This window comes from Botryllus schlosseri, chromosome 2 (genome assembly GCF_051294905.1).
Source record: "Botryllus schlosseri isolate E-star chromosome 2, Bs_hap1, whole genome shotgun sequence".
In the NCBI taxonomy this organism is placed as follows: domain Eukaryota; kingdom Metazoa; phylum Chordata; class Ascidiacea; order Stolidobranchia; family Styelidae; genus Botryllus; species Botryllus schlosseri.
In genome coordinates, this window is record NC_137237.1 from 8,024,301 (window position 1) to 8,036,188 (window position 11,888).

Genomic DNA, 11,888 nt, shown 5'->3' on the forward strand with positions numbered 1-11,888 from the left:
GGGCCGCATTCAACATCTGAATCTATTCGCGGGCCGCACTATATAAAATTGGGATTATAAACCAAAACGCAATATTGGTATTTGATTATATAGTGATGACATGGAGATAATATATATGCTTAATAAAACAAAACAAACATTGTTCGACACGCGTCAGAAACAGTGACGAGATTTCATAGGCTGGTCGACCTATTAATAATCAATTTGTCAAAACTATAGAGATGAAAGTCGGTTGTTCCGATTCTTAGAACAGGATTGAAATTTAAATCTGTGAGAAGCGATCTGTTCATAGATTTACTAATTCCACTTATTGTCCAGTTCCAGGACACACAATGCTGATAGCACCATAAACATGTTAGCTTTCAAGCACGCTGCTACTATGTGTAGATAAAATATAAATACCCAATTCTACGCATCAGAGAACGAATCTACCTAAGACACGCGCGAATCGTTTTTTATAAGTCCATCACTGAAATGAGTAAAACTGGAGTGGCCAATCTGAAATCACACTCGTGATCAGAATTATGTCAATCTCGTTTAGGATATCTGTGATGCTTAGCAGTTGAAACCTTTCAAACTGCGTGGGCCTTGAGATCGGGCTCTCGCGCCAGAAATTAAACATAAAAAATATTATAGGAAGTATTTACCTTAGAACAGTGATTCTCAAACTTCTTAAGATACGCCCCCCCCCCCCTTATGATGGTGAACTATTTCGCGTCCCCCTTATCGTCATATCACTAAACGCAGCCAGGATGCTAGCCAACCTAACGAGTAGTTTGATGGCATGGAAGGCTACGACTGTGGATGAGAGATTTTTAAATACGAAATTCAGACTTAAATACAGAGCATATAATTATGAATGACATGTAAATTGCGCGAAGCGCGAAATATTTTTTCAGTTGAGTTCAGCTTCTAGCCCCTTCCAGATGCTTTCACGCCTCCAGTTTGAGAATCACTGCCTTAAATCATGGTGAAATATACTACGAAAAAGTTTAATCAAGTCCCTGCATTAATTCGATGTATAGTACGCGTTTTATCAATATTTTCAATAAGTTTCTTTACACGCTCGCGGGCCGCACAAAATGGTGTTGCGGGCCGTAGTTTGCCCACCCCTGATTTATTGAATTGATACCACACTATACCGCCCACTGGCGTGGTTTTATACGACTAACGAAACGAGTTGAAAAGCTATGCCTGGGATTGCTAAAGTTTGAGTCGCGACGGGGCCAGAGTGATCTTTTATTATGTATGTCGTATTTGTTGAATTTCTTTCAACGAAAAAAATTATTCGCGCCTCGCGCGATTACTTATGGATACTGGATAGTTTGTACGCGTTTGAGGCCACTGTGTTGGGTAGCCTACTATAGCCAATCGATCTATGTATTAAACAAATTGGTATGAATTCGTGATAACATCTGGAAAACACCGTCGGATACCGTTGGCCAAACCGTCGGATACCCTTGGCCAAAATGGCCGTCGCTGTTTGGCCAAACCCTTGGATATTAATATGGGCGGTCGCCGAAATGGTCGGCACCGGCACTACGGAAATTCACGACGATCCTCTGCAGTTTCGGTATCGTGGTATTTCGCTTGTCCAATTGTCGGAACTGGCTTAATGTCGATACTTCCAGATGCGAATCAAGTGGGGCCACGTGAAAAGGGGGTAGTGTCGCATTATAGAGGATCCACACAAGCTCGCAATCGCGTCTTTCATAATGTCAAAGATTGTGAAGAGTTATGGCTGGAAGTTGATCACCCAATTGGAATTCACAAATCTTTTCTTGTGGCCGTATTGTACCGTCATCCCACGAAAAACATGAACCAATTCGCAAAAGCGTTGGAGCACTCACTGGACAAAGTCAACAGCGACAAAAAGATGTGTTTCATTGCGGGAGATATTAACATAAACTTTCTAAAACACAAAGGCAACGCATACTCCAACGCCGTCAAATCCGCCGGTCTCTACCAAATGATCACCGAGCCTACACGCATAACCGATAAGTCAAGGACTTTGATCGACCACATATATACCAACTCGCGCGACATGGAAATCATTCCATTTGTCATTTCGGCAAAAATCAGTGACCACAACCATATTGGTTTTCTATCACAAGAACAACAAAGGACACCCCCCGAAACATATCACCTCTGCAGACGACGAGAGTTAGTGGACGAAGAAGCGCTCGATGATGCCGCATTCAATCAATTTAAAACATCAGCCATCCCCCACATCTCGATAAACAACTTTGACGAAAAATTTGTAGAGTTTATGTCTGCTATCAAATCACTGCTGGAACAATTTGCACCTCTACAGTGCCTTTCGAGAAGTCAAAGAAAATTGATGCGAAATCCGTGGATGACCACAAAGCTGATTCAACTTATCCGTAAACGTAACCGGTGGCATAACCGAATAGACACGAAGAACTGCCCAGAACATGAACGAGAAAGATTTCGACGTTTTAGGAATCGCACCGTGCATCTCATTTACAAAGCAAAAGCAAAGTACAATGAGAGATTTTTCAACAGAAACAAAAAGGACACTCAAAAAACATGGTCAGGACTTAACTCTCTCCTACATCGGAAAAAAGGCCATAAATCTGTTTCGGAAATTGTGAATTCGGATACCGGAAACAAACTTTCAGACCCGGCGGCCATCGCGAATCACTTCAATGAATATTTTTGTAACGTAGGCCCTAATATTGCTTCTTCTATTACAAAACCTGTGTCGGCCAGGTCAGAGGTGAGATCGATATCCCAGTCGATTGGGCTTGAACCTACGACCAAATACGAAGTAGAAGTAGCCATCCACAAACTGAAATCGCACAAGGCCGTCGGCTATGACCAAATCCCATCATGGTTTTTAAAAATGATAAGCCTGCATATCGGTCAATATATGGCCCATTTTTTCAACTTCATGATCGAAGATGGAGTCTACCCAAGCTATCTAAAAAAAAGCCAGAGTAGTCCCGGTACACAAAGCTGGGGATAGAACTAATGTCACCAACTACCGTCCGATATCCGTTCTCCCATGCATCGGGGTTGTATTCGAAAAGTTGCTACTCTCCCGCCTGTCCTCATTCCTCACCAAAATGTCTATCATTTCCCCTCAACAATTTGGCTTCCGAAACAAACACCAAACCGCACATGCCCTCCTAACAGAGGCCGAGCAGTATTATGATATCTCAGAGAAGCGAAATGTGGGATGTATCATTTTTCTCGATCTAAAAAAAGCGTTTGACTGCGTGGATCATAAAATTCTCATCTCGAAATTGGCGCGTTACGGACTTCGGGGCCCACAACTTGAGCTCATGAAAAGTTTCCTCACTGGACGCCAACAAATGGTTGCGATCTCAAACACCTTGCCCTCTCCTCACCTGGTGACCTGTGGTGTGCCCCAAGGCTCAGTACTTGGACCGGTCCTCTTCACCTTACATGTCAACGACATTTTTGAAACCTCCTCATTGAACACCACACTGTTCGCTGATGATACTCAGCTCCTCTCTTCCGCATCTTCTACGGCAGAGCTGGATGCCTTGACTGGTGACCAAATGCCTAAAGTCCATGAGTGGACGGCCCAGAATAACCTTTGCATAAACGCCTCGATAACCCAATTGCTGACAGTAAATTCAAAAAATAACCTAACCGTTAATATCGCTGGTCAGCCCGTTTCCAACACAGATAATGCCAAATACCTCGGGGTTTTACTGGACTCGAACATGTCCTGGAAGAGTCATATTCAGTCCCTAGAAACTAAATTATCACCGAAGTGCGGCCTGTTCTACAGCCTTGGGCGCTTCATGCCAGCATGGGTTCTTCTGATACTCTTTAAATCCTTAATCCAATCGAATGGCATCCTCTGTTGGGGGGCTGCCAGTAAAACTGCACTCAAGCCACTGCAGAAACTACAGCATAAAGTACTCCAAATCATAGCTAGGGCCCCAAGGGGGCCTGGCTGCCCATCCAATAAGTCGCTGCTGAAGAGATTCGGCGTCCTAAACATAGAAGATATGCGGAAACTAGAAATCGCCAAGTTTATGTATCAGTCTCACTGCGGTCGTTGCCCCGAATACTTCAATGACTTCTTTACCTCATCATCATTGGTTTATTAGCAATTTTATTAGTTCAATACACCACAAAAAATGCGATACAATGAAAAGACAGGAAGATGTCGAAGCGACAAGGAGTAGTCTATGGAATCTGACACCCACCTTGGCCTAGGCGATGTAAAGAGGAGGCATGCATACTGAATGAAAGTAAAGAAGATAGTATAGAAAAAGAAGCGACAAGAAATAGGGCGGCATGTCATGGGAAGCGAGATCGATAGGTCAGTCGTGGTACCTCTGAATCAAAAGCGCACAGGTACAACACACGCGCATCCACGTCGTCCAAATATCATATGATCGACCGAAAAGATCATCGCTCATCAAATATGCCGGACCTGATGTGTGGAACAGTATCCCGCCGGCCATCCGGCTGTCGACGAGCATGTCCACATTCAAGTCGAAATACAAGCAATTACTACTAAATAAATACATTCCATCCTCAAGATTACCGGACCACGACTGACCTATCGATCTCGCTTCCCATGACATGCCGCCCTATTTCTTGTCGCTTCGTTTTTCTATACTATCTTCTTTACTTTCATTCAGTGTGCATGCATGCCTTTACATCGCCTAGGCCAAGGTGGGTGTCCGATTCCATAGACAACTCCTAGTCGCTTCGACATCTTCCTTTCTTTTCATTGTATCGCATTTTTTGTGGTGAATTGAACTGATAAAATTGCTAATAAACCAATGATGATGAATGTAAACGTTAATGTTACTACGCAATCCCATCGACGCAGGTGCGGAAATTCATAGGTTACGTGAAAAAATGCTGTGCATCCAATTTGGCTCCATTCAAGACAGTAGAGGTGAATAGATTTGATATTTCAACTCTCCGGCGGGTATTTCGGGAGCTGGGCGGAAAGTTGACCTATTTTTATAGTCAACCACCTGACAATGTGGAGGAAAAAACGGTATTTTGGACGCTGTGCGGGAAAATGACCTTTTTTTGCCAACCGACCACAAAGAGGGAAAAATTTACCGTTTTTTGAGAATTCCTCTCCGGTTTTGCTAGTCTGAAAAAGTGTCCTCTTTTCAGATTTCCAAAATATGGTAATCCTACGGCACTGTAAGCTATGCCTTCTTATGCGATTGGTGAGTTAATGTAGATGCATATTGCATAAGCATCAAATTTTTCTACTAACGTACTCTCTGCACTGAAATCGGCAACCACGAAGAGGGAATATACTATTAAGCATATTATCCGAAGTGGTGGTCAATATCTAATCTGGATGTATCTGCTGTCGCGCTAATGCAGATTTCACGAACTCAGAACGAAGTTCGTGACTGGTTTCTTAACAATGCCACCTGATATTCGCATTGCAGCACTATTTTCGACTTTCGGTGTCTCACATCATCCTACAGACGTTTGTATATGTAATGAGCTCGGGTCATCCAACGATAGGATGTTCGTGGAATTTCATGTCATTATTTCGCCGAAAATCAGTGCAGTTATACACACACAAAACCAAAGCACGAGACTTTGCAGCAATGATGTGTAAGATACATGGTGACGCAGTAGTAAACCAACATGTCGTCACAAAGGTGAAACAGTACGAGTCCATTTGATGCGACAATAATGCTGTTTAACCTTCTCCGCCTGTGACTCTGGATTCACTTCCTCAGTTCCTTTGATGGTATTCTGAGTCATGGTCATGGTCACATTGGTCACTAGCTCACTTCCGAGTTATCATCACAATATATGAGCACCAGCAACTTAACTCATGAAATCAGTACCAGTACAGTACTGTGTAGTCCATTAACGCCTTGCGACCTATATATTTCAAGCTTAGCCACAGCCGATCCAATCCCAGAGGTCTGATTCTATGTCATATAAAGACATCAACCCAACTTCTTTAACAACTAGATCTGTAAGCTGCAACATGGCCCCAAGTACGATACGACACAGACAACAGTTCAGTAAAGAATTCTAATCGGAAATTTTAATTGGATAAACATCAACTCATAGACAAAACTCGAAGGACTTTTCATCCTGCGAAGCAAAATATTCGATCACAGTTGAGCAAATAACGCACTATGCAAGATCACATACTTTTGTATTCTCCAATTGGTTTACCATCTTGCCAGTACTTGGTGACGACCGATTTCAAGGCACGGGACTGCGCATCTCCTTGAAATTCCGGCTTCAGTGCTTGTCGGACCACTCGAGCACAGATAGAGGAAAATCGAATGTATCTATTCAAAATATTAAATAGTTGAGCTCAAAATTGTACATGGTACTTCTGTACAATTGTGCTGAAAATATGACAAATCTTCATGAGTATTGATGTCAATATGAACACAATTGTGGTGATTACCGTAGTATTCACTATTCAGTAGGGTTGGAGCGAACCCCTGAAAGGTTCAGGTTCGTGTGAACACAAACATATAAATCGTTCGCTGTGAATACGAACACAATCCTGCGATGACACATTGCAAATAACAAACACTTCATCTCCACATGATATAAATGCAATACTTTTTAGGGACTGAATAACCTTCTACTATGCAATAATATCAGCTTCATTGTGTATGAGGAGCTAACAAGAACTCAATCAAATCTAGAGACGATGCTTAACCATGAATTACTGGTGACCAGTGAACTCGACCCATGGCAAATTCGGCCCATTGAAGTCGGCCTTCGGTGAGCTCGGCCCATGGTGAACTCGGCCCATGGTGACTTTGAATATTAGGGTTGGGGAAGAGGGGTATTAGGGTTGAGGAGTAGGGATATTAGGGTTGGAGGGGGATTAGGGTTGGGTTAGGGTTCGGATAGGGGTTAGAGTATCCCAAGATTAGGGTTATAGGGTTAGGGGATATATTAGGGTTGGAGGTGTGGGACATTCGGGTTGGGGGAGGGTTAGGATTGGAGGGGGATATTAGGGTTGGGGAAGAGGGATATTAGGGTTAGAGGTGGGGGATATTAGCGTTAGGAGAGCGGGGGATGTTCGGGTCGAATATTTATTAGGGTTAAGGTTGGGGGATCCCTAATCTTTGAGATATACCGCTTTCACCAATGAGGTTTTTCCGTTTAGAGTCTGATCCTTGAGGTTCTGCAGTCTGCACTCTTCATCAACATTACACAGCTCCATATGCCTAATAAAAAGTTTTACATGTTCAACATACGATACCGCCCCCAGTGGGAATAAAATCCATACGACATGTCCACCACCACCAATTCAGTCAATTCACTATTAATAATTATTAATTAATAGAATTCCCTACGTTTATAATAATTTTTATCAACAAATTCACCATAGGCCGAGTTCACCGAAGGCCGAGTTCACCATAGGCCGAGTTTGTCATGGGCCGAGTTCGTCATGGGCCGAGTTCAATGGGCCGAATTCGTCATGGGCCGAGTTCACTGGTAATCGAATTACTACTTATATCCGAACACGAACTAAAAGAGAACATTCACCCAATCTGTAATCATCATTTTTCATCAATTCAAGATACAGTATCAATTACAGTACAGCTAGTTATCAGAGAGCAATAAATTGCGCTAAAAAAGGGTTTCTTGCGTATAATAATTCAGAAATTAAACCAATTCCACTTTGCCACAGCAGCCAAAAGAAAGGAATGACTCGGTGAAGTCATTCAATCAAACTGCCACCTTGACCTTCAACTCTAGTAGAAGAGCAAATTTACTTGATAAAAAGGTATATGTACAGTTGTACACTCAATAAGATTACCACAGAATTATCAAATAAGGGGCACGCTATGAAATGGCATTTTAGAGCACTGATACAGGCGAGGCGATTTCAGTGTTTGTGTCGTCATTAATTTGCATCAAATTCTGAATCGTGCCCTTGTAACATTACATCAAATATCAAGTTACATCCTATCAATATTTGCAATACAAATACTTACGTCATCCCAGCTTGTCTCCAAGGAGCCACCATCTTCAAGTCTTTATCTACCGGACAGTTCAGAGCAAAACAGTCAACGGAGAAGCCACATTCATTCACTCGTCCTACCCTTCGACCTCGATCATGAAATCGTTGTAACGATGAGAGCTCAGTGTGTGAGATGCAGAGATCATTGAGCTATATCGTTCAGCGCCAGGAGAAATAATGGAAACGCATATACATTGCGTTGACAAAGAAGTCGTTCGTATTGAAAAAAAATGAAGAGACAAAACAGCATTTATATCGTAGAAAAGTCTTCTATGGGTATAATGCAGATAGGGTTACCATATTTTGAGATCCGAAAAAGAGGACACTTTTTACAAGTTACAAAAGTTCGACAGTCGTCGAGGGGTCGAGCATGTCCACATTCAAATCGAAATACAAGCAATTTGTTCTGAATGAATACTAGCTAGGAGATTTTGAAAAAGCTCAAAAAGGAGGACAAATCCTCCTAAAGGAGGAGGAGGACGTTGTTTATTTTTGTCATTGATGTTTTTGCGGTATATACAACGACTCATGATATACATACACAGTACACACGATATGTACATATGCATACCATGAGTGCATAATGTGCATATGCCGCTGAACAAGGAAGGTGCAGATACAGCCTTGTAGTCCTTCCTAAGTCTTGCACCACCCCTCCATAGTATCCCAGAAATATATGAGCGCCAAGCGGGGATGACATGGATACCAGTGTTACTAATCAGGTCTATCCACTGAGCTATCAATCAATCAATCAATCAATCAATCAATCAATCAATCAATCAATCAATCAATCAATCAATCAATCAATCAATCAATCAATCAATCAATCCGGTTTATTCATATTTTCATCGTTTCAAAAACATCACAAGACTGCGAGACAATGAAAAGATATGAAGGTGTCGAAACAACTTGGAGATCAGACACCCACCTTAGCCTAGGGTCTAGGCCAGGGGTTCTTAAAGGGTGGGCCATGGCCCACTGGTGGGCCACAGAGCCTTTTGAGGTGGGCCACAGAGCTATTTAGAATTTTAGAATTGTTGTAAGTTTAGTTATATTTCTTATGTTATTCGATCGTATTATCTAATTCAGTGGTTCCCAACCTTTTTCCACCCACGTACCACTTCCAGGTTTTATGCAGTGCTGGCGTACCACCTACAGAAGTTACGCGCCCCGAAAGCGGTCAAAAATGATGTTTTAACCATTTATGACGTCACAATCACGTATTTGACTTATGCGCGGTATAATAACAAATTCCATTAAACTAGGCATTATCAGCCAGTGCTGACGGGATGCATGAAATTGTTTTCTTTTCGCCACCAGTCACAAGAAGAACAATATAATGAAATAACAACAAAAGTAAATTTATTTAATGCGATGGCTGCATTTGTTTATTTTCCACTAGCTGGTCGACACGTGGCATACGTTTGCTCACAGCGCATCGAAAGTCATGAATGGGCGCAACACGTCGGTTTCGGTTTTTCGTCTTGATAGTCATCAGGGATGGAAATCCTTTCTCGCACTCACACGTAGAAGGGAAAATTAGCAGCTGGGGAATAGCGTGAGAAGCTAGCGTCGAGTACGAGGAGGCCATGCTAAGCTAGAAGTTTATTGGAGAACCATCTTTGTGTTCAATCCCACCTGAGCTAATAACTCCCTTCGGTCGAAAAAAAAACAGAATCTACTCGCGTACCACCTGGAAGACCTTCGCGTACCACTAGTGGTACGCGTACCACAGGTTGGGAACCACTGATCTAATTGTACGTAGGCTACATAAAGCTTTTCATCCGACTATGATTAGACGTAGTGGCGCGTATGAAGTCAACATTTACAAATCCAAAACGTTAGGGAGAAACGTATTCCGGCAGGGTCATATGTCGTATGCCGTTGAAAGGGGTAGGTATGCAATGAACTTGCAATGAAGTGCAATTGATCTACAGATTTACTGTAGGCTACTTCGGCAGGCCGTATTATTGTAAGCTAAAAATTGCCATATTTGCAAATTATTAGTAACTTCTTGTGAAGGTATACTGCACCACCGCAACGAATCCTAATGGATTGAGGATTTATCGGAACGCATTAATCTTTGAAGTCGGTTTAAAATGTCCGGCATGGAAATCATTGTACATAATGAAAGAGTCACAGGAATTGATTGTATCATTGGATTGAATATTCTGACATCGCAACTTCAGATGTTTTGGTACAAGACGTACAAAGTATATCATGCATATTGAAAAATCTTTCTTCACTTCCCTGTAGTACCCCATTCACCAATGAATTGTTCGATGCTGGCCCAGAATGATTATAATATTCCCCACAATAGTATCACTGAAGTCCCAATCACACAGTGCAGGGATCTGATCATTGTGTTTCGCGACGCGAATGGAGCAGCGGACGAAAATAATCTACTTAGGAGTTTTAGCTTATGATATAGCAGGGCCGTAACTGCCGCACCCACACCCCCAATTGGGGGAGCCGAAGGAGCCCAAGATTGTCTCGTTGGTCGTTTGTTGGAGGATATTTGGTCGTTTGTTGGAGGATATTTATTCAAGTTGAAATTTCTTTTCGCGCTTCGCGCGATTCCATATCCCGGGAGATTGAGATTTAAATATCATCAGTTAGAGAAAAATGCGCATATTCTAGAGAAATAGGCATCTGGGCGCTGTCCATGACCACGCAATAAACAGGATTATGACTCTAAGATATCAGGTGGGCCACAGCACATTTTCAATCCGGAAAATGGGCCATGGCCAAGAAAGGGCTGAGAACCCCTGGTCTAGGCGAAGTAAATAAGAGGCATGCACATTGCACACTGAATGAAAAGTAATGCAGAGAATATAATACCATAGCAATTTACAACGTACGCTACGTTGTAAATTGCTATGATAAGACGCAAGCGACAAAACGAGGTGGTATGTGGCGGAGGGCGATGTCGATGTTAGGTCGTGGTCCGGTAATCCGGAAGACTGGCTAGTATTCAGGTCTTTGGTCTGACCCGGCCGGGTATCAAACCCACGACCTACCGATCAGGAAGCCGGAGAAGTATGGCAACTCTACATTGTAGAGATTGTAGTTTCATCATAATCGTTTACAATAGTGTTGGAAACAATCTCTCACCATGGAAAACTGAATGCTCTCACCATAGTGTCCTGTAGGACACTATGCTCTCACCATAGTGTCCTATATGGTGTCGACACAAGCAAATCTCACGGTTCAATGAAATTGTATCACGTCACAATTTCCATTTGGCTACGGGCAATTTAACGGCCATTTTTGACCGGCTTGCCGAGCATTAAATTTGATGAGTCGGGTATCAATCGAAAGCTGACTCTGCACTGATTACGAAAATATAAATTTTATTCCACTCATGGCCCTGGAACCCCCACAATCAGCCCCAAATTATTCATTGTTAAGTAGGTTGGCAGTGTGACGCAACAATGCTGTCTGGCGAAACCAAAGACTAGCTCAAGAGCAAGGATGCGGCCGAGCGGCGAGAGTGGGATCAGCTGACGTCGCGGCAATAGCAATGAGCAATCGCGTCGCAGAGAAACGCTGCGCTGTTGATACTTTTCTATGCGCTTTTTATGCAAACTCTGTTGGGCCGAATGGACAATGGACATTCAGTTATTCACAGATGCGAAAAAAATAATGCAAATCCGTTTTACGTAAGTTACATTAGGAATATAAATACAGGCTACAGAATGAATATAATTCAAATATCTGTGATACCACTGTATTACTTTTGACGCAAAAGGTCCCCAGCATTCAAAAAAACTGTTTGGTGATTGAAAAATGATAAACCAAATTCCAACGTCAACGTTTATAGTGATATCAGATATATTCCAGTGAAAAACAAAGGTATGGATTTGGTGGTAACATTTTGGAGTCATTT

The 11,888-nt window shown here is 42.4% G+C and overlaps 1 protein-coding gene across 1 annotated transcript; it reads right to left on the minus strand.

Annotated features, from left to right (window-relative positions):
• Positions 1–6,019: 6,019 nt before the first annotated feature.
• Positions 6,020–8,134, minus strand: LOC145433282 (ATP synthase F(1) complex subunit epsilon, mitochondrial-like). The gene is made up of 3 exons (XM_080310331.1): positions 7,974–8,134; positions 6,157–6,299; positions 6,020–6,096 (listed from the first exon to the last, which is right to left on the minus strand). Exons 1-3 carry the CDS (start codon positions 8,003–8,005, stop codon positions 6,092–6,094), a joined length of 180 nt encoding a protein of 59 aa, XP_080166457.1. The 5' UTR covers positions 8,006–8,134; the 3' UTR covers positions 6,020–6,091.
• Positions 8,135–11,888: the final 3,754 nt, after the last annotated feature.

Bases quoted from the DNA above. Each gene is read 5' to 3' on its own strand.
- LOC145433282 (XM_080310331.1), bottom strand. From the start codon at position 8,005: ATGGTGGCTCCTTGGAGACAAGCTGGGATGAC. The intron at 6,300-7,973 runs GTAAGTATTTGT...TATTTTGAATAG, and splicing joins TGGAGACAAGCTGGGATGAC to ATACATTCGATTTTCCTCTA.